General features: G+C 36.9%; 1 protein-coding gene across 1 annotated transcript in view; it reads right to left on the reverse strand.

The window, feature by feature from the left end:
- LOC107555322 (dynein heavy chain 5, axonemal-like) overlaps positions 1 to 23768 on the reverse strand; it is a 75527-nt gene that overhangs the window by 18017 nt on the left and 33742 nt on the right. The window contains exons 36-60 of the mRNA XM_016238083.1: positions 23240 to 23393; positions 22456 to 22722; positions 22102 to 22230; positions 21679 to 21894; positions 21341 to 21487; positions 20618 to 20790; positions 20308 to 20486; positions 19997 to 20184; positions 19661 to 19855; positions 17298 to 17432; positions 16988 to 17177; positions 16634 to 16851; positions 15414 to 15725; positions 13739 to 13828; positions 13277 to 13513; positions 12920 to 13087; positions 12455 to 12661; positions 11146 to 11487; positions 10251 to 10405; positions 8146 to 8810; positions 6897 to 7177; positions 6556 to 6771; positions 5382 to 5486; positions 4959 to 5072; positions 4224 to 4400 (exon numbers count right to left, since the gene is read on the reverse strand). Coding sequence (XP_016093569.1) covers positions 4224 to 4400; positions 4959 to 5072; positions 5382 to 5486; positions 6556 to 6771; positions 6897 to 7177; positions 8146 to 8810; positions 10251 to 10405; positions 11146 to 11487; positions 12455 to 12661; positions 12920 to 13087; positions 13277 to 13513; positions 13739 to 13828; positions 15414 to 15725; positions 16634 to 16851; positions 16988 to 17177; positions 17298 to 17432; positions 19661 to 19855; positions 19997 to 20184; positions 20308 to 20486; positions 20618 to 20790; positions 21341 to 21487; positions 21679 to 21894; positions 22102 to 22230; positions 22456 to 22722; positions 23240 to 23393 — 5260 coding nt within the window. The remainder of the gene's footprint in view (positions 1 to 4223; positions 4401 to 4958; positions 5073 to 5381; positions 5487 to 6555; positions 6772 to 6896; positions 7178 to 8145; positions 8811 to 10250; positions 10406 to 11145; positions 11488 to 12454; positions 12662 to 12919; positions 13088 to 13276; positions 13514 to 13738; positions 13829 to 15413; positions 15726 to 16633; positions 16852 to 16987; positions 17178 to 17297; positions 17433 to 19660; positions 19856 to 19996; positions 20185 to 20307; positions 20487 to 20617; positions 20791 to 21340; positions 21488 to 21678; positions 21895 to 22101; positions 22231 to 22455; positions 22723 to 23239; positions 23394 to 23768) is intronic.

Here is a 23768-nt window from a genome sequence, read left to right on the forward strand (position 1 = left end):
ACAAATTAAGAACTTAATTAACATTGCTTTATATTCTGAAATGTAAAATAAATATTTAATTAAATGAATATAAAACATAAATTTGTAAATGCACCAGTGTGCAGGCATTTTTAGTATTTTATACATAAGATAAGATACAGTAAGAACATGAACAAAGGTGTAGGTTTCATAAATTTAGACCATTTTGAGAAGTCGTGTTCAAAGGAATTTAATTAAATCCATTGAAGTCAGTACTGGTAATAATCAAATACAATTTCTAAAATATTGATAAAATATGCATCAAACTGGTTTTTGCTGTAGTTCTTGTACAATATTTAAATTTGAAAGAATTTCTCCATTTTTAAATTAATAAAAAGTGGTTAAATGTTGTAATAACGTGGTAAAACCTGTTAACATTAAAAATTTGCACATTCACTCAAAAGAAACATTACTCGTTAATAAATTAACTCAATTCAAAATAATTGTGTAAATTACTTTTTATTGTAAATCCCATTTTTTCATCTTTGACCTAGAGGAATGCAGCTGCTCAAAACGTCAATATGTTTTGAAAATATTTAATGAACATTTTAAACCTTGTACATGTGCAAATCTGCAAAAAAATATAAAGAAAATAAATAAAAAAATAGGACTTTCTATTTGCTTTTAAACTGTAAACACTTTTCACTAAGTTGTTTTTTAAATTTTTCAAGTTCTACATGTTCTCCTAAACTCCATATTGCAGTAAGTTTTGGGAGTTCATTTGTAGTCCATCTCCTATCCTGAGAAGTCTGTCTTGCAGAGACTGACAAAAATGAGCTCCTAAAACTTACTGCAGATTCTGAAAGATCAATTCTTCTAACAGTGGTACAAGAGGATGTGGTGCTGGTCCTTCAAGAGTCACTCTCAACTTATCTGTCCATAAAGCCTATAAGAATAGTCTTCATGTATTTCACAACACTTCAGAATGTTATTCTTATTAAGAAAAGGACATTTTTAGGATTTTTTTTACCCAAGCAAAGTCTCTGAGAACCTGTCACCTTGTAATTCTGGAGACTCAAGGTTGCAGTTCTGGAAAATAGTGGCACTGGAGACTAAAAGGTTCCTGATGGTTTCACACTTAATTCTTCACATTAATTCTTAAATCTTTTGCAGTTAACATGCGTCTTTTCTTCTCCACCTGTTTTTTTCTGACCCCGCTGACCCAGTGAGGATTTTGCTGACCAATGGTCATGCCTTAACTTTGAAATTTCTGTATTGAATTAGTTTATATTTCTCAAGGGGATTTAATCATTTTTGACTTCTCAGTCTGAGTTAAATCTCTTTTTTGGCTCATTTCATCTGTAAAAGAAAACCTGCCTAATAATTCTGCACACCTTAATAAGGAGTTTTTCATTTCCAGCCTTAATGGACAATTATATATCACTTCTAAATGATTAAATACAAAAATAATAGTAGCTATTTAGATTGATGTGGTTTGGAATTGGTAAAATGTGCTTGGAAAACATATGATCAGAATACAGTGCGTGCATAATTATTATATATGCTGATAAGATGTGCTCCCTTTTCACAGAATGCGTGTGATCGTGATATCGAAAGTGAACAGCGAGAGCTAATTCAAATGCGATTTCAATACCCCGCATATTGATAGTGGCTCCCTGATGTGTGAAAATTATGGGGTTAAAGAAAAAAAAAATCTTTTGACTGAAAATTTTTCCTCGGCCTAAACCCCATTCCACATCCATACCTGTCACATACCTAGTTTAAGAGAAGTGTAGGAGCACCTTCTAATCAATAATAAAAAATTCTGAATAATACAAGCTGACATTTGACTCAAAGTGATTTCAGGGGCATTTTCTTTTTACCTTTGTAAATGCATTTTTCTAATTTTATTAAATGCATGTGGTGTTTCCTCTAGGATTTTTTTCCAGCTGTGGTGGCAGGACCACGCCCCCTCCTCACCCAAGAATCACGTGCACTCAGAATTGAATTTATTTTAACTAAAAATGACAAGTAAATAGTGAATAATAAAATAAGAACAAATAAATTAATGACAATCAATAGCACAAACAAAAACAATAACAATAAATGTTTTCAGTTAGGTCTAACTATAATCTACTCAACTGTAAAATAACACTGGATAGTCTTCACTGTATAATGAAAGACAGCAGCAGGTTTATTTAGGCTGCTGTCTCTTTAAGACCTCATGCACAGATCTAATATACTATACACATGGCTCTATGCTTACTTTTCTTTTTAGGAGCGCTTGTCCTCCTAATTAAAAAAATTTAGGAGCACCTTCTGACCAATAATCAAAAATTCTGATCAAAAATTAGCCTTCCTAATATGAGGTGATATTTGACTCCTTAAAGTGATTTACAGGGGCTTTTTTTTTTTTTTTTACCTTTGCCTTCAAATTCAAAAATGTATGTTTATAAGCTTTTTAAAAGTTCTATTTAAAAAAATATAATAAGAAGTAGAATAAGACAAATAAGTTAGCAATCAAATTAAATTAGTATTAATAAAAACAATTATTTCTACTACAGATGGTGCACAGAAGAACACAAAAGTGGCTTGTAGGTAAATTTTCAGACATTTACTGATTCTCAGAGGTGGCATGAGTGCAATTAAATGCTAATAACTCGATTATGAATGATGCGAGCGGCATCACTATGTTGTCAGTGAGAAGCTGCAGCCATGGCGGGGATGATTTTTGGTGTGCCGGCAGAACAACAACAATGCGCTATGCATTTCTTCTCCCCTCATTTTTTCCAATTGACGGAAATCCGTCGTAGCGACGAAAAACTTTAATCCCTGTATATACAATATTAGAATGTTCACGGGAGCGGGACACACACGTTGTGGGAGCGGGCAGTAATGGTCAGAAATTCAGCGGGAGCGGGCTTAAGAAAACTGTCCCGCTAAGGGCTCTAGGCTGCGCATCAACACACACGCTAAGTTTTTGTCGCGTTACCCCATCTCCACCCCCAATCATTAGTGCCATTTCGTTCTTTGACAGAACATATAGGACAATTTTTTAAATAGCGCCATAAACAAAATTAATTTCAAATTTAATTCAAGCACTTTCAAGGACCGATGTTTCTTTTCAAGTACTTTGTAAGCCTTGAATCCATGTGTCTGAAATTCAAGTACTTTCAAGAAACGTGGGAACCCTGTCTAAGATCAATCGTTATCGAGAAACGCAGCCCAGGTAAGTAATAGCCTACAAAAGAAATCTAAAAGTGATCAAATGTAAATGAACACTGCATAGTTTCAGTGTATGTATTGATAGATTAATGCTTATTAAAGCTATAACGTTATTCAGATTAAGAGCAGATTTGCATTTTGATGGCCCAAGCGCCAGTCTGTCACCTTAAGACAATATATTTACACATCGGATTTATGTCTTAGGGACACATTTGATCACATTTATTATCTTTAGGACACATCCTCCACTTAAGACATAAACTGTGGTTAAGTAAATACTCTCCAAGCCAGCCATTTTGACAGATTTTTGTGTGTATTTGATCGATTGGACATGCGTCCGAAGCTCAAAGTGTAATTTGTTTGTCTGTTTTGGAGCGCGCCGCGCGCACACATTTCAGCCTGAGAAACAGCGTCTCTTGTGCGGATTGTGCTTTCAACATTTTATTATCAAACATGTCCCGCAATTTAGCAACAGTAAAGACGGCATCTTACAACAATCACCGATTGAGCTGATTCTGACGTTACGTTTGGGTTTTAGGCAGGAACGAATGCTTCTTCCCTGTGAAGGGAAAGAAGTTGCGCAATACGAAACGCAGCTAGTTTTTAATAGCTTTACCTCATGTCTTCTTTTGTATAATCCTTAGAAGCCAAAATCAAAAAAATTTAATAAAATTAGCTTAATAAAACAGCCACAGGCCTAAAGTGTAAGCAGATGTTTAGTTCGCTCTTCTATCATAATTAAACAGGGCTTTCATGTTGCATGTGCTGAAGCTCCTCCGTGTGGGCGCGATCTCGCTTCTGAATTGTGAATAGCAAAAATACATCATAGACAAATGTTTGAAAAACAGCTGGCGACTCTGGTGAGATAGAATTTGCAAGATAATGTATATATAGCAATAATAAATGTGTTTTATTAATTTCTCCAGTACCGATAGCAGAACCGTTAACGTCAGAGCTTATCGATACTCCGGTCTTTCATAATTTAGCCCCAGGACCGATTAAATACCGGGTTTCGGTACCCATCCCTACTCAGGATGTACCTCGCTGTAAGGGATGCGGCAGATATTCATCTCTTTCTTCCACTGCTGCATAAGAAGGCTGCGATACTCCTGGTTGAAAGGCCCAGCATAGGATAGAAATCCAGTGGCCAGCAAAACATCCCCCACCAAATCTTTGATTTGTCTCGCGAACTGAGCACTGCTCTCCGTCCAGCGAATCTAAGGCAGACATAAGCACATGTACAGATCACCTTTTTGGATGTTTTCAAGGGAGTGTCATTTTTAAGGCTTGCAGTCAAACATCTGTAGTGTAGCTCTCATTTAATCTAATCCAAATTCTGCAAGGAATTTTCAAACCTTTTCTCCACCAAGTCCATCTATAAGTGCCACAGCATTGGACATTTTCTTCTTGCATGCCTCAGCATCATCCAGCAGGTCTTGCTTCTCCTTCATGGCCGCATCATACATTGCCTGTGCAAAAATGTGCGTAAACATCCATCTGGGATTTTAAAACTTTGGAAATTCATATAAACTTAAATTTTTTGGTTGAAAACTAAATTAAAATTACAAATGCAAATCCAAACACCACCAAATCTTTGATTTGTCTCGCAAACTGAGCACTGCTCTCCGTCCAGCGAATCTAAGGCAGACATAAGCACATGTACAGATCACCTTTTTGGATGTTTTCAAGGAGTGTCATTTTTAAGGCTTGCAGTCAAACATCTGTAGTGTAGCTCTCATTTAATCTAATCCAAATTCTGCAAGGAATTTTCAAACCTTTTCTCCACCAAGTCCATCTATAAGTGCCACAGCATTGGACATTTTCTTCTTGCATGCCTCAGCATCATCCAGCAGGTCTTGCTTCTCCTTCATGGCCGCATCATACATTGCCTGTGCAAAAATGTGCGTAAACATCCATCTGGGATTTTAAAACTTTGGAAATTCATATAAACTTAAATTTTTTGGTTGAAAACTAAATTAAAATTACAAATGCAAATCCAAACATTAGTGCTAACTATATACTTAAAACTCATAAATTCATTCATTTATCTTCAATCAGAGAATTTAAAGTGCTGTTCTGCCCGTATCTGCAGAAGAAGTCACATTTGAGATCTGCTAAAGAAAATGTATCACTATTTTTTTATTTTTATAAAATAGACCAGATTCTTGGTTATACAGTATATCACATATATATCACACCTGAGCCTCATCCAGCTCTCTCTGCTTCGAGTCCAGTTGTTCCTGAGCGCTTGATAGTTCGTTCTGTGCTACAGTCAAACGAGCTTCTTGAAGCTTTAAGTTAGCCTGTGATACACAAAGTATGGAAATAAATTTATTAAGAGGTTTAACAATTTTTTTAAAAGAGATTTAATAGTTTTACTCCGTAAGCATGCATTAAAGGGGTCATATGATGCGATTTAAATTTTTCCTTTCTCTTTGGAGTGTTACAAGCTCTTGGTGCATAAAGAAGATCTGTAAAGTTGCAAAGACTAAAGTCTCAAATACAAAGAGATATTCTTTATAAAAGTTAAGAGTCAACCACGCCTACCTAAAACGGCTCGTTCTAACATGCCCCCACATGTCTACGTCACGATATGGGAAGATTTGCATAACGCCCCCCAAATGTTCACGCAAAGAAAGAAGGCGTAACTTTTATTCTCACTGTAGTATTGAGGAAATACATCAACTTCGCGCTGTCGATCGCCAGATCGGCATTCACCGTGGACGAAGCGGAGTCCAGCCCGGGGTCGTTCATGGAGCTCCATATAGATGGAACTAATAACTTGAAGAGATGAAGTGATACTATTAGTGCTTAGTTACATGAGTGCAGTATGAGAACAGGGTTTTTTCATAATTAGTGCTCATCCTGAATATAATATAAACCCTGAAAAATCTAAAATATGAAAAAATAGTTTTTTATAAAAAAAAAGGTTGTTAAAAATGTATAAATATATAATAATAATAATAATAATATATAATAAAAATATATTAAAATGTCCATGTTTTTTTCTTTTTGCTGAGGAACATATTCGATACATCTTTTATGGTTGAAATACAACACAATGATCATTCAGAGATATACAAATAAGTGTTGCTCAAAAGCCTGATGGATCATATTTGACATTTACTTTTTAAAATTATTTTTCTATAAAAGTATTTATGGATAATCAAGTAAACCTAAATTGTATCAGTCAAGTAAGTGTTCATCTTGAAATATTACTTAACATTTAAAATTTACATTTGTATTCTTTACAATGTATTCTTACATTTACTTTATACATTTTTTTTACCATGGCTCATCCAATAAGATAGATTTATCACTTTAATAAAGACCTAAAATGAAGATTTGATTAGTATCACAGTGCTGTCTGACCTTGTTGAAGTTCAGCAGATTGCTGAGGAATGCAGAGTTGTTCATCAATTTAAGAGCTTCACTCCATGAAGGTTTTACACAGGGTCTCTCGGGGTCCATGGTGACCACATCCACCCGTCGCTGGAACAGCAGCAGTACGCAGTCCATGATCCGCATGATCAGATGTGGAGGCTTTCCCAGTTTACGCACTGTTGCGATGTCAGCAGGCTTTAAGGTCTAGAAACCAAACATGGTACAAAGATTTACGCTGACTAAATTCAAGGTATTCAAGTCAACATGAAACACAAAACATTTAACTAAATTGTGTTTCAGAGGTGATTTAGCATCATCCAGACATCTACCTTTAGCGCACCCTCAGCTGCCTCTAATGCTGGTTTGGCCGCCTCAAGTTTGGACTCGGCAACCTTCTTGTCCCCCTCTATCTCATCCACAATCGCCTGGGCCTTATCTTTCACCTTCTGGACCTGAACCTTCACCTTTTCCGCAGCTTGTGCCTTGGCCGTGACCTCCTGTAAAACTACTTCTGCTTTCTGGTTAGCCACCTCCAGCACCTTCTCCTTCTCTCTCAGCTCCACACGAAGCTCATTAACAGACTGTTCGGCCTCCATGAGACGCTCAAGACCTGCAGTGAGATGAAAGAATTTAGAGTATGTCATTTTCAAAAATGTGACCTTGTCATTAATAATTATTAGTTTTTCAGTGAATATTGTGCAAAAGTGGTTTCCCATTCCAAGACTACATGCTAATGCTGAAGATACCAAGCTGAGAGCATTTTCACCCTTTTGTATATATATATATATATTGTGGCCATAATATATTTGAAATATATGCTAAATATATGATATATACCAAAATGAAATATGAATATATGAAACATTAAATATATTTCTAAATGTATTTTAGAGGCAATAAAATAAATAATAAAGCATTTCAGTCTTACAGTAGCCTACGTTTAGGCTAAATACAAATGTAGATGGCCTACTAGAGATAATTTTTTAAATTATCATCAGAATTAAAATGCTTAAATATTTAATATTTTTATATATTGCAATGTGGCCATAATATATTTGAAATATATGCTAAATATATGATATATACCAAAATGAAATATTAATATATGAAACATTAAATATATTTCTAAATGTATTTTAGAGGCAATAAAATAAATAATAAAGCATTTCAGTCTTACAGTAGCCTACGTTTAGGCTAAATACAAATGTAGATGGCCTACTAGAGATAATTTTTTTAATTATCATCAGAATTAAAATGCTTAAATATTTAATATTTTTATATATTGCAATAATGCTTTTTTGTAGCATTTTAAATTATGATCCTTGTGTAAATGCTTTTAAAAATATATATTTTTGCATTTAAAATATATTTTCATAAATATATTTAAAAAAAAGGCCAAAAATATATTGGTAGAAAATATATTTACATAAATATATTTTGAAACATATTTTAGCCAAATACATTTTTGGGCTATTTTTTATATTTTGAAATATATTTAAAAATATATACAATTATTTATTTTTTTTGCTGTATGGGAAAGTACAGCAACAAATCTAAAATTCTGATGTAATTGCAAACCTGTGTTCATTCGTTCTGCAAGCATCCCCACATGATCAATTTTTTCTGAGTAAATTATCTGGTATCCTTTAATAAACATCAAGTAGGATTTGGGTGTCACATAGGTCTGACGCCTGAAGCGCTGGAAATACTCGGTGCAGATTTCTGCCACCATGTCTTGGAATGTTCCCATAGTTTCTACCACACTCTTCTTCACCTCATCTGAACAACGCAGTGAATAGTTGGAGAGGAAATGGTGAGCCACAGCTACTAAAGCATCCCGTGGCCACCGCTGGAACCAGTCCACAGTGCAACCCGAGATGAGGCCGGGGAACTTCAGGGCACGGGAACGCAGTTTCTCACCCACCGGAGAGAAGCAAAGAGCAACATGAAGGTTACTGCGCACCCTGGACAGGAAGTAGTTGTAGAGGTTGTCGATGGTGGGTGGGCAGCGTGGGAGATCTTTCTTCATGATGGGAATAAGACTTTGGGTGATCTCATCCACCTCGTCTCGAGCAAACAGGTTTGAGACTTCTCCCGATGCCAGAACGTTGTTCATGTACTCCAAAAAAGCTTCATCCTTGATGTCATTGTCCGTGAAGATGAAAGTCACGCCCTTCCCTTCCAAACCTGCGATTCTGTACAGGGTTTTCAGGTCCTCAATTAGATTACTCACATTGTATGTTCTGTAAGGGAATAAATTATGTTAAATATTTTTACCTTTTGATAAAATATTCACTGAACTCAATTTAAATCATTGATAGAAAGTATCAGTACTGTGTCTTAATACACTATTAGACCTTTCCCACTTCACTTAACTCCAGGTTATCACCATTCTAAACCCTGCTTTTAACCCTGGGAAGAGGAACATTTCACACTTGTAATTTAGAAGCAGTGTTAGCACTAGGGATGGGCATTTTTCAGAAATACTGTATTCTAATATTTGGGCTCATAAAAAACGAATATTCGTTTATTTAAATTAGGTTAAAAGAAAAATACGTTATGATTTAATAATCAAGTTTCTGTCACCATTTCTGAACAAGCTTATGATAAGGCATTATGTTCTACAACAAAGCTGCGTTATATCTCAGTTTTCTTTTAGTTGAAAACGTGTGTAAACAAAAAAAAAATCTATATATTAAGAACAAAAGCATTCAAAGTCAAGAAGAGCAAACATAAAAAATTAAGCAGCCCGTGCCAATTACAGTACAGAACGCAAGTTACACACTCGAGTCGGCCTATGTTTATCGTGTTTATATTGTTGCACATTTTAATGTTGAGAAAAACAATAATATCCACATGCTCGGGTGAAAATAGGCTCCTCAGTCTGATAACAATAAAAATAGCGCGCTGACACAGACGTTCCAGACAGAGACACAAACATAACGGTGTGCTAAGCAAAGTTTCTTATAGCGCTTTGTGTTTTCTGTTTTTAAACCACTCTCCATCAAGGAAACTTAAAGGAAGCATATGTCTCACGATCATTTCGCTATCAGATAAGCTCTCTTCTCGGCTCACTCGGGTATAGCTGCGCTTACCTGCAGTCGTGAATGCAGTAATGGACAGCTGTCTTTCCTCAGTCGACTGCTGTTTTGTGGGATTTCTCATTGTGATGGTGATATTATGATAACTCAGTTTCACTGATTAATTTCACCAAAAGTATTTCCATTTTGTAAGATCATTTAGTAAGATCATTTTTATCAAAGTAATTCCAAACTTCGCGAGGCAGACAACGACATTCTGTGATCAAATACAATCAACTCGTTAACACGCTCCACAGTGCCACCCAGTGCATTTAGTTATCACTGTGGAGGATTTATCATGGATGCCCTGTATTTACGGCCAGAAAAGCATCATGCATTAAAATTCGAATAGTGTTTTTATTTTTCGAATAATAATTACAGAGCGAATATTCGAATATTTGAGCACATCCCTAGCTAGCACCGTTTTTACCCATGGTTAAGAGCACCGCTTCTGAAACTATGCAGTGCTAGGGGCCATTCACACAGAATGTGAAACATGAAACAAATTAATCGACCATTCAGTTTACACAGGGTGTGAAAGGCCCTTATGACAACAATGAGAAATCAAACCATCAAATTTAAGAACAATTACAATTTTCTCACCGTGTCAGTGTAATCTGAAAGCTCTGGTATCCAGCAATGAAGGATGAAAGTCGGGTGAGGCTCTGTTTCCCAGAACCCCCGACTCCAACCAGTAGTGCATTACCACGAGCCGTCCGGATTATCCGAGAGATTTTCATCAAATGGGTCATGGCATCCTGTGAGAGTGTACAGAAGTCAATGTGAGATCAAATAAATAAATGAATTCATTAAGCATTCTAAGCATTCACATATAAGGTCCCTCATTATCATCAGCAGTTTTCACGTTGCTCAATAGCTAATTACCCTCCTCCATACCCAGCTCCTCCTCTTGTCAGTCAGGATTCAGCTTGTTTGAATCAGGCTAATTCTAAAATATGTACATAAAATTATTGAACTTTAACAGTATCTGCAATACATTTATGTTGGTTCTGTTCTGTTACACTGGGGGGTTATCACTGCTCTCCCTGCTCTCATCCATGATTTATTTATTGAATTCTTTGATGAATATAAAGTTCAAAAGAGCAGCATTTGTTTAAAATAGATAAGTTGATTACAATGCAAAAGTCTTTACTGTCACTTTTGATCAATTCATTGATTCCTTGCTGATTAAATGTTTATTTCTTGAAAAAAAGTAAAATCTTAGTGACCTCAAAGTTTTGAATGGTAGTGTATTTAAAATATATTGCAAGAGCTGAACAATATTAATGCAGCTCAGTTTACTTTGAAGCATACTGACCAAAAGAGGGCACCCTTTTCTAATAATTTGGACCAATGTGTGCTGTGACACATTGCATGCATGTTTTAAAAGACATGGATAGTCTTTGTTAAAAGATAACAAATGAAATTAAATTTGGAAGAGACTACAGATTACCAGACATTCCATGTTCAATAAGCAATACCTCTTTTGATCATATTATGATGGCAGTACCTTAGCTTTGACCACTTGCCACACTCTCCTGGTGGTGGGGACCAGGGCGGCAGCTAGAGAGCACACCTCTTCCGTGAAGCCTCTTTCTGAGCAAAAATAACCACTGGCCAGCGTTTGGAATATCTTATCTATGGAGGAGTTGGATGGTAGAGTGCAGTTAAACACACAGAACTGGCGTTTGAGTCGTTGGGGGATATCATTGCGGCCACCACCAGGGTGGATCATAGCAGCCACCACATACAAGTCGACTACACTGGTGAATTCCCCAGATCGTTCCAGGCTGTAGAAACCTCCCTGCACCATCAGCTGGCGAACAATTTCGTTAGTGATCTGAGTGGTAAACAAAAAAACAGGAGGCTCAGTCAGAGACTGACCACGGACGGGTGGTCTGTGCACGCCACTGTTGTCAACACATGATATTTTTGTAGACCAAAGCCCAGACACTCCCTGTTCCGTTGTCCTGAAGACTCGTTGTGTTTTTAATTGCACTCTTGCAAACTATTCTAGCTCAAACTTTCAGGGAAAATGTTTTTTGAAAGTGTCCAAAGCTTAGTGATGGTGACGTTAGTGAAACTTAGCGTGGAGTAGTTTGTTTATAGCCTACGGTTAGTTTTCCTTATTGAAAAACCAGCATATGCTGGTTAGTTATGTTTTGATGCATGGCTGCTGGTTTGAGCTGGTCCTTAGCTGGTCATGAGCTGGTTTAAACTGGTCATGTGCTGGTCCTAAGCTGGTCCTGAGCAGGAGCTAGTTGCTTAGGACAGCTTAGGACCAGCACACGACCAGCTCATGACCAGCTAAGGACCAGCAGCCATGCTTCAAAACATACCTAACCAGCATATGCTGTTTTTTTCAACAGGGTTTTACTTCTGCTGATTGTATTTAGGGTGCAAAATAATACAACATACAAGTTGTGTTAATTTGAAGATTATCATGATAAAACGTGTAAGAATCATAAACTTATGTTGCCTACAGAGCTTATTTTCTGCTATATTCCAAAAGCTAATGGAAAAATCTTATTGGGTTTCTGTAGAGGGAACCAGGGTGATTCTACTTCCGGGTTGGCTAAAAAACATTTATCATCACTGCAGCGCTCTATTATTGTTTATCTATTAAAATTATTTATTTCATTTATTAATTATGCCTTGTTATTTGACAAACCAGACGAAATTAAAATCCAAAACTACAGTCCATGTCTGTTGAGGTCATCTATATAATACATAGTGTGCTCAAAGAAATTAACCAAAGGGGTAGATTTTTGGAAAATTAAGTAACAAAGGAGCATGTGACTGCTCACCTGATCACCCCACTCATTGATAACTGGCATGTTGATGTCGTCAATAAAGACAGTCATCTTCCTCCCGCCTGGAGGTCCATAGGTGGTGCCCATGCGTTTGTCTATGTAACTCTCAATAGTCTGCTGGAACATGCCAGGCAGAGTGGCCGAGGAGAAGTTTAGGCTTTTGCTCAAATGCGTTTCCGGGTCATACTTGCTCATGTAGCCCTGTGGTTTGGATTACATCGTTTTGTCAGAATTAATTTCAGCGTGGTGAATTCACCTGACGAGTAAAATCTGTGTAGTAATCACTGGATTTCACTAGCAAAATTTTGCTGAGCAATAGTAAATGTGAATGCACCTTGAATTGACATCAGTTCAATTTCAAGATTTCAAATATGTATTATAAACTACAAAGCCAGTAAATTATTTATTACAAAATATTATTCTGCTGATAACAGCATGGATTAACTGAAACAGATGTACCTTGATCATGACTGTCTTGGCTGTTCCCTGTTCACCAATGAGCAGGACAGCTTTGCCTTGCTTCATAATGGTTTGCATCAGGAAGTCTGTCCGTATATTGTCAACATTGGGTACGAGAATGGAGGCATAGTCTGGAACTGAGTCTTTGGGATAGTGATACTCTGGCACCTAATGACATCGCAATTAAATGGTATGTTTAAAAATGGCAACTTACTAATGCACTGAATAAAAAGATAAATATGAAGGTTGTCACAAAGAAAACTAAGAAATATTGTAGCACGAGGCATGCTATAATAAAAGATCTCTAGTGGCTTTTAAACTATACATAATATTGTACTTAACAAATAATGGTCTTACCCTTGTAGACCAGAGATCCCACTCTCCAGTTGCACTGACTACAAACTCAAAGATTGTCTGGTCCCCCTGTGTGGTGGGCAAGTCCAACTTGGCATTGTGCTTTTTAAGGAATACCTCCATCTTGGCTCGATCATCCAATTCCAGCAAAGCACCAACAGACCACATCACAGCAAATATGAAGAGACGTTTGATGTGAGCTGCTGTTAGGTGTTTCTCTTCAACGGCTGGCAACAGGCCCTGTGTTTAACAAATCAGAACCATTTTATATTTGAGCTTCTTCAGAATAGCCACCATTTGCCAAGATTATAGTTCAAGATCACTCTATTTTTAGGATCATTAACATGAATTAAACTGATTTAGTGTGTCTAAAATTCTAACTGATAGTGTATATTAATTCAATAAGCTGCTCAAGCTTTATTTCATGATAGATGAAAATGATTGTGACTGTGCATCACATTTTACCTGTAATAAATCAATTGTTTGCTTGATGTACATGCACTCAAGCAGCTGCATTTTGGGGGAAACGGCAGTGCAGACAAAAGTCATCAAATCCTGTGGAAAACAGTCAATAGTCAGTAAGAGATTTTCAAAACTGTGTACAAAATCCTCTCTTACCTTTCCCTAGGCAATGTCAAAAAAATCAATAGAGCTTTTCATATTCATAAACCACTTAATAGCTTAAATGGTTTACAAGCGTTGTATTGATCCATTTTTATATTGATGTTTTACCCGGTTTATATCACTAGATACCCCTCAAAATGTAACTAAATATTCAGGTAACAGGTAAACTGTACTCCAATAATCTATGTATCAGAGAGCATGTGAAATAGTGCTGTGTTCGATACATCGATACGACAATGTATCGTCAGAGATTTGATGATAGGAGTATCGATAGAGCGGTCTCTGTATCAATATTGCGGCACGTGTGCAGCAGTGGACCGCACAAGAACACTGTTTAAAAAAGGAGTAGAAAAGTGCGAGGTTTCTAAAAAATAATGAATAGAGCATAATATATAGGCTACAACCAGGTTTAATCTGGCCGCAGAGGAACACAACTGGGGTTGCTTGATATAAAGAGTCTTAATCCCCGTAACAGAGCTTCCCACTTGCGCAATACGGAAATATCTGCTAAGTGTGCTACTTATCTTTGTCAACCTGGCAACTATGTGCGCATGCGCACTCTCTCCACTCTGGATAAATGCGCTGGCTTTCTGAAAACACCGGTAAACTTGCAGTTTAGCGATCTCCACTTCTATATTCTATTCTCAGAAAAGTGTAATTCATCAAGTGTTCATTTATGAGAGAGAGAGAGAGAGAGAGAGAGAGAGAGAGAGAGAGGGTGTGTGTGTATGAATTACCACCGTTTTGCCATGTTTCTCTTTTGACAGTGAAGCTGTGGCTTTAATTTTTGCCATGTTTCTCTATTAACAGTGAAGCTGTGGCTTTAATTCCTTTAGAAACAATAATGTTACCAGCTCCTTGTTGAGAAAGATAATGTGGCTCTTGAGCGATTAAGCTATATAGTTGATAAAACTGCAGGGCAGCGCTAAAAAGTTTGTTCCTGAATGTCTTAGTGCGTGCGCGCAACGTGATATGTGTGAGTGACTGAGCGTGTGTGTGCATTAGATACAGAAGACAGTGCATTCGTTTAGAACTCTTCTCATTTTTATTTTTTAAATGTAGAAAAACCTACCAGCAATGTTAAGATGATTTTAAAATATATATATATATATTAGTATGAGTACATTACAATATACATTTATTAGAATGAGTACATTATTATTTATGGGCTTAAAAACAAGATGTAAACAATCAGAATATTGCACCTTGTGGGGAGTGCTCAATGTAAACATGAAACATATGCCATTACCTATATTGTACTGTGTTACAGCTATGGAAGCCCTTCATAATGCAGAGGTCAACTGCCTGCTCTGCCAATAATTAGAAATGGCTCTACAGTAAGCAGAGTTTAATAAACAGTATTTTTACTAAATTCTGCTGAGGTGAAATTCAGTGCAGTCCTGTATCATGATATGTATCGTATTGTGGCCTCTGTACCGTGATACGTATCGTATCGTGACTTTGCTGTTGATACACAGCCCTAATGTGAAATACTGCACACATGTCTAGCTGTCACCTGATAGATTGAGTTGAAGGAGGCCAGTAGCACTTCAGCCTGTGTTGCTGGGATATTTTGCAGCCAGGCCTGCAGTATGGGTTGCCATTCCAGAACAGAGGAGCTCATGAAGACCATTCCATTGCGGGACACAGTGGCAGGAGATGCATTGTCGATGTTGTGTGGCTCAAATACCACCTTGCAGTTGGGGGCCATTGGTATTCGGTCTCCATTTGCCAGGGTGAGGGTTTTGTTATCGTCCAAGACGGAGTTGAGATTTTCAATCCAGATAGCATCAACTGGACCATCAAGAACAATCCATATGTGTTCTCCCTGTGAAATGTTTTACCATGGAGTAATTTAATTGGAATTTTAAGTACCGTATTGGCCAGAATATAAGACGACCCCCCCTTTTCCAGATGTACCTTTTGGAAAAAGGCTTTTTTAAAACCAAATCTCGTTTTTTCTCAGTAAAACACATTTTGTCTTCAATTATTTTCATATTGCACATTTTTCCTATTTTAATTTTTGTTTTGAAAGTATGGTAAAAACTGGTCAAATGTACCAACAATCACATTAAAAAAAATATACACTTTTTGATATACCATAAAAAAAAAAAAAAAAACAGGTAGCCCATCTGAATTAGGACATTTAGGCTATCCATCTAATAGTAGCCTACCAAAATCTTATTAACAGTAGAAGTAAAATCTTACTGTAGTCTTCAAATCTGGGTACTGTCTTACGTTTTAAAATCACAAAGGGAGTTTTGTCCCATCAGGCTAATGTGACAGTCACGACTCATGCAGCTGTAAGGTTTTCTTTTTCTTTTGTTTATACTCGCGATCTTTACAACACGCATTACATTACGTATTTCATGGCACACTCGGTTTATGCGTATTTGGCGCCACCTATTGTTGTGGGTGTATTATTGACATGTCAAAGTCTAGACCCTGAATATAAGACGAAGGCGGTTTTTTCAGGTCAATACGGTACTTACTAGTGAAAAGTCATGAGCACCAGGTCATTTACTGACAGTTATTAATTGCAATCAAAAATTATTAAAACATTTATATTTCATAAAGTAAAAAATATCTATTTACTTGTTAAACTGCCATTCCAAGTCATATTTGATCAGTAATGACAAATAAAAAAAAATGCTTATTGCCAATACAGTCAAAGTTAATGGTTACATAAGCATGTCATTCATTTACTCAAGTTGCTTGTTAATACAACTCTTTCACCTTTTTGGACTTTAAAGTTTTCCTCCACAGTGTAGAGAAGACACCATCTGTCCAGTCATTTGTGGCCACATCCAATGTGCCAAACATCTGGGAGGCAGTAATAGCCTTGGGATTCATCCTCATTTCTTTGTGTGGATTTCCACATTCTGTCATTGCTTTCATTAGAGTGTGGATACATGTGGTCTTTCCTGTTCCACTGGGACCAAGAGTCATCATACCTACACACAGAGAACAAATATATGGAATGAGGACAGCATTGTCCACTTCACCAAATCTATGCATGCCTACAGCCATGGGCATATGACAAAATTCATTCTTATAACTTTAATAGAAGTAAAATGGATAATGTCTAACCATGTCTCACTCTCTGTGTCTCATATAGTTGCACAAGTTTGAGAATCCAGGGTGGGTGCGCAATCAACCCGGCTTCTTCAGCTTGTTTGGTGATAGAAGCTTCCAGATCAGGATAACCAGCTTTATCCAGCTGAATGCCCGGAAACAAGTCGTTTATCAGACTCATGAACAGGGGCTCATCTTCATCTACCTGTATGGAGGGAGAGGCAGGAATAGTGTCAGCTGCTGAAAATATCTGTGACACACTAAAACATTTATCCTATTACTTCAAGGTGTTATTTCCAAACAGATCTGGATCAGTCATAGTCACCAGTTTGGAGAGGTTCATGTCCCGCAGAACTCTCATGACCACAGTCTTTTCTGGCTCAGTTGGGTTGGATCTCTTCACAGCACCCAGAGTTCTCAAAACAGACAAGATGTTTCTCAAGCCAAAGTCATAATGGACCTGTTGAGTGATAAAAAAAAAAGATCAGCAAGGTATCATGCCTTGATACCTTGCAAAGAAAACTTATTTATTTAACAACATATCAGCTTCAAAACTTAAATTCATGGAAAACTCAAGTTTAATAAATTTAAAATAATAATGAAAACAATAATACTACGATGAATTATATACAATAACAATATTATTAGGGATGGTCATTTCGGTTATTTTTCCTAACCGACGCTCGTTAACCGGTTGTTAACCGTTAACCGACAAGATTATTTTAAGTTAGAATTTAATTAAATTAGAAAGGATAAGTGTCTGTGACCCATTAAAAATACTAACATTTGTTTTCCGGGGATTCATTTTACATGCGCAAAAAGCAGCAAACAACAGAACATGAGGATTCACATGGTCATCATATCAGATCACGCACCTGCAGCGCGCTTCTGCCAGCGGAGAAAAACATGATAAAGCTAGGCTATATGTATATATATATACACAACTAATAAATAGGCCTATACGTATATATAGAAATATATTTTTACTTAAATAATAAATTAAGAAAATGAAAGAAAAACTGTGCAATTAGTAGCCTAGTATGCAGAGTTTTGGTTCAGTTTTGTGCTGCGCGAAAGGAAACAGACGACAAAGCGGCATACTATTTTTCTTTAGGCTTATTTTACAAAAGCACAAAGATTTGTTTTTATTGTGAATGTACACAAATAAAGGCAAACCTTTTACAATTCCGATTACCTTTAGGACTAAAAGGAGTAGTTGCTTCCACTGTTAGAAGGAAAAAACTCAAGGGATTACTCAAAATTTAATTGTTCAAAGAAAGGAAAAAAACAGCAAGACCGCGAGACATTAACGAATCAAAAATGCCGCAAACAAGTTCTATTTCCTGTTCGTGGTCAGTCAATAGCCGCATGTCATTATTTGTGATTCTGGCTGTCATCCTTTCTTGCATTGTCTTGAGCCTTCACTCCAATTATAAGCTATATTGTTAGTAGCCTGGATAGCCCACAGTCATTAAGATACACCATATTGTCCTCTACTGGATGTAAAATGCTCTGCAGTACAGTAGATGTCAAGTCTACTTCTACTTCATGTAACGCATTACAATTCTGAGACAGTAATATTGTACGGTAAGGAATTATTTTTTAAATAACAGTAACAAGTAATCTATAATGTATTACAGTTTGGAAGTAACTTGCACAACACTGATAATAAATAATAATTTGCCATTCAAATACATTGCGAATACGAAAACATTTGATTTTGTGTTGAATGAGAGACCCAACGGTGGTTTCAGTTTCGTTTTAGCCTAAATGAATTAGTTTTGGCTTGTCGTTTATATTGCTATAGCTTCTTATATTTTTAATTCTTGTTCTTTTCTAAATACTGTTAATTGAAAGGATTTGTTGTAGAGTGAGGGGAACTAAAATAGCCTAGCTATGTTTACAGTGTTTATTAAAAAAGTTCGGCAAAAGGAGGGATCGAACCCGGGTCGATCGCATCAAAAAGCCAATGACACACGCTTATCCATCTGCGCCACTGGAGCTGATGTTTTATAGCCACATTTAACTAAATGTAAATAGACACTCCGTATTTTTTATTCCATAGTAAGGGCAATTCATACAATACATTTAAACTGAGCTACTTTAATACCATCTCTGAACTTTCTACCACGGCTCTGTTGTTCTTCAGCTGGTTCTTCCTGTATACGTTGATTGACAGATGTCTCGTCCAGTCAGCGGTGAGTAATCCCAAAACAATGGCGCTGTCTCAAACTATACCTACCTCTTCCGCTTTGTCTGATTTGTCGTTGTGTTTTCTGACTTGTTAATTTGTTTTCGGATGTGTCGTTGTGTTTTCTGACTTGTTATTTTGTTTTCTAATTTGTCATTGTGTTTTCTGACTTGTTATAATGTTTTTTGAATTGTTGTTGTGCTTTCTGAATTGTTATTTTGTTTTTTAGACTTGCATTTGCGTTTGTAATTTGTTATTTTGTTTTCAGAATTGTGATTTGTTTTGCACTTCTCAGCCACCGTAGTATATATATATATATATAAATGTGACGTGACTGAAATGAGAGGGTCAGAAATATTTAGGATTTGATCAAAAATATCTTAATTTGTGTTCCGAAGATGAACAAAGGTTTTACGGGTTTGGAACGACATGAGGGTGAGTAATTAGTGACAAGAGTTTTAATTTTGGGGGTGAACTATCCCTTTAATTGTGAGTACCTGTTTAGAAAGCTGTTCCTCACACAGTTTGTACAGCGTGTAAAACTTGCGGCTGAGGACTTGATTTTCACGAAAACCTGCGCTGGCAAGTTTCACCCTCATGATGATGGCTCGATCAGGCACCATCATGGACACTGTGCGGAACTGAATTTTCAAGTTCTCAGGAAGCTCCTGTCGACCAGCATAACCTGGGTTCTGTGATGAAAAATGACCATTTAATGGAGGGGGAAATACTGAAGAAAGAGTAAGACTGAAAAAACATGTCAGGTTGTTTCCCATATGGCTCCTTTGATGACTGCAGTATAGTTCCATGACATAAAAAGGTTGTCACATTACCATAGTAAGGAAGATCCCAAACTCTCTATCCATATCCACCACATCTCCATCTGTGAATATGAATTGAGTTTTTTTGTTCTTCTTGCACTGCAGGACGATGTAGATTTGTTGAGCAGCTACTGAGAGCACAGGCAGCTCGATGCGGTTGAACTCATCAAAACAGCCCCATGCTCCAGACTGAGCTAATCCTGTTTGACAAACATTATAAACATGAAACACCATTGGAAAAAGGCCATTCATGTTAAATATGCATCCTCTATCTTGATTAAGGTTGCTCTGTATAAGGTGAAAGAGAAGAAAGCTGTTTATACCTTTATAGATGCGGCCCAGTCCACGGAAGTCCATCTGGTCGGAGCAATTGAAGACAACCACGTATTTTCCCAGGCAACGGCCCATGTCTTTGGTGGTTTCAGTTTTTCCTGTCCCAGCAGGGCCAGCCGGGGCCCCTCCCATACTCATCCCTAAAGCCTGGGCCAACGTGATATAACATCTGCAATAAACAAACCAAAAAAAATAAACAGGTGGTTAATGCACTGAAGACAATGGGTGCTACTCATTAAGAGCCATTTTGCTGATGCTGACTTAGTTTCAAGAATATGGCTTCAATATATCTACACTTGCCTGTCAGTGAGAGGTGTGATCACCAGACGATCAGTGCAGCCCAGATACTCATTACAGTAATCAAATTCCACATCAGTGATTTGGATTATGCATCTATCTGTATCCTCTTTGAAGTAGAAGCGTGACTGTTTCTGCCATTCAAAGTCTAAAGGTGACCGGATGTTCATTCGTACCTTGAGTGGAACATAAAAAGGCAATGTGAAGGTTATAAGTGAAATAAATTAGTCTTGTACAGGGTTCTGCAGGTTTTATTTCAAATAAATGTACTTTTGAATTTTCTATTCATTAAAGAATACTGAAATGCATTATATGAGGGTTTCCACAAAAATAAGCAGAAAAAAAATTAATATTATTTATTATTATAAAGGTTTCTTGAGCAGCAAATCAGCATATCAGAATGATTTCTGAAGGATCATGTGACACTGAAGACGGGAGTAATGATGCTGAAAATTCAGCATTGCATCACAGGAATAAATGACATATTTAAAATTATTCAAATAGAAAACCGTGATTTCAAATTATAATAATGTTTCACAATATTACTGCTTTACTATATTTGTGATCAAATAAAGGTAGCCTTGGTGAACATAAGAAAATAAATATTTCAATTTTGAATGATAGTGTATAGTAGACTGTCTTCAATTTGGTCCGTAAGTATAAAGCTATTTCAAGAGAATGATACATAGCAACCAATTTACACCAAAGATCCCAAAAATTAATCACCAGATCATCAAAAATGTCCTTCTGGTGAACATGTATTGTGATGAGCGTCTCATATTTGGTTCTCTCCATCTTGGTCAGATCGTGAGTAGTCATATCAATCAGTTCATTCAAAAGATCCAGGAAGTTCTGGTTAGTAGTCTGCATTATCTGTACAAAAAAGACAAAATGATCAACAAAATATGGGAAAAATCCTCCAAAATAATGTCAGACTGTAACAGAACATGCAGTATATACTGAATAAAACTTATTGATGGGGGAAGAAAGCTGTCCATTCATAAACTACAACATCCTGATTTTAAATATGACATGAAACACCAACACAAGGACTCAATTTAAACCTTTTTGTCAGTCTTGCTATTACAGAGAGCCTCCTCAGCATCTCTGGTCCAGATGAGCTGTATGCCGAGCAGCCCAACCTGAGCAGGGAACATCGACTGGAACTCCACCAGTTTAAAGCCCTGGTCAGTAATAACCATATGAGCCTGTCGTATAATGTTGTGAATGGTCTTCCTGACTCCATCCAGGACCAGACCCAGCCAGGCTTCTACATTACCCTGTGGGGTGACATCATTAACTATCTTCATTATCAGTAGACGGGATTTCTGCCAGTTTTATCAACCATCAGGCAGAAACCATAAACCCCAATAACTTAAGGTGATATCACACCTCTCCACATAATTTGAGGTATCATTTTTAATGCTACAATTAAGCATTTTTTATGCCATTTAAGGCATTTAAATGTAATCTCAGAAATGTTGTACCTGGGCATTGATTGGTTCACTCAGATTCACTGTTTCCCCTTCTTGTGACTGAAAGCTTAGTATCTGGTCATAGTTTTTCTCATGAAACACAACTCTGTTCACATTATCAAAAAGGTTCAACAGGTGACCCTGAAAAGCAGAAAAAAATTGAAAAAAGGAGGTTAATGAGGAATTTTCTCATTTATTACCTGCTGTATTTTACTAGCTTGAATGTACAGTATTATATAGTACATTGTATAAACAAAGTATGAGCAACCCATGTCACATTTTTAACATTTACTAAATGCTGCTTATAATGACCATAAATACATGAGAACTGTTATATGGCATAATAACAAAGTTAGATAAACGCACCTGTATGGTGTGTGAGTCAGATGCCTGACCCAGTATCTCCAACAGGACAGGGTCAGAGACAAAAAAGAACCGTGGAAAGACAAGGCGTTTCTTTTCCAGGTATCCGCTCAGAGATTTCTGACACACTTCCAGCTGTTCCAGAAGGTGCGGCAGGAGCTGCTGCAGTGTCTCGTCCCCGACACAGCACTGAATGACACCAGGAATCTCATGTGCCCGCTGCATTATCCTCTGCCATGATTTGTCGATGGTTTGGAAGCGTTTAGCCTCCTGTAGAGAGTACATTTTCAGAAATTTTAAATATAAAAAATAGTTCAATATAATAATAAAAAAAAGGTTATTCCACATAATATCTATTCTTTGCACTTATGTATCATGTTGCACTTATCTCGTGTGCGTCACATCATGAGAAGAGCTTTTTGTGCAATGCATGCAAGTGAGTGTTAAAAGAGACTTTACTGCTTTGGAGGTCATTCACACAATTTGTTTTTTTTTTTTAAGCAAAAATTCAAGACGCTGGCAGTGAAATAGGAAAAAAACACAAGGTCTCGAGACACGTTTTCTGAAAGTTTGACTTGAGCTTAATTTGAGAGTTACGTTTTTAGAATGCTGTGTCATGCGCCATATGCTGAAACAATATGAGTGCAATGGTCCGATGGAAAAATACCACAGTGGAATGGAAAAACATGTTTTGTGTAAACAGCCCCTTAGAAGGTAGCTGCCTTGTTGGTAGTGGACCGCTCACAAGGTTAAGAAAGAAGGGATAATGTATTTGGATTCATGCTACCTGTGGCAGTTGTTTGGCAATGTCTCCACCCACAAACACAGCCTCCAGGTACAGCCACAGATTTTGCACTGTGAGCCACTTCTCAATCACCTCTGAACTGTTTGACAACTTCTGCACCCACTGCTGGATGGTGGGCTTAAATGGAGCATTATATCTGAAACAAAAATTCAAATCAAATTTACATCAAACTGTAATGAAATACAATATCAAATTTGCATGGGATATATTTTGCCAGTGTATTAACTAGGGATTGTGACGGTGAGGAAATTTTCCCACCGGTTAATCGACGTGTGATAAACACGGATAATACCGATATCACCATGGGGGCAGGGGCGTTCCCTCTTTTCCTTGCTTTCCTTCGCTTTTAAATAGCTTGTAAAAGCGGCGTGCGCATTTTACTTTCACTTTCAAATAGCGGCAATACGGCGTAAAGCAATTGTTTGTTTGAATTTTCCCTCTTTTCCTCACTTTCCTTTGCTTTTAAAGGAACACTCCACTATTTTTGAAAATAGGCTAATTTTCCAAATCC

This window comes from Sinocyclocheilus grahami, unplaced genomic scaffold (assembly GCF_001515645.1).
Source record: "Sinocyclocheilus grahami isolate Dianchi unplaced genomic scaffold, SAMN03320097.WGS_v1.1 scaffold19.1, whole genome shotgun sequence".
In the NCBI taxonomy this organism is placed as follows: Eukaryota; Metazoa; Chordata; class Actinopteri; order Cypriniformes; family Cyprinidae; genus Sinocyclocheilus; species Sinocyclocheilus grahami.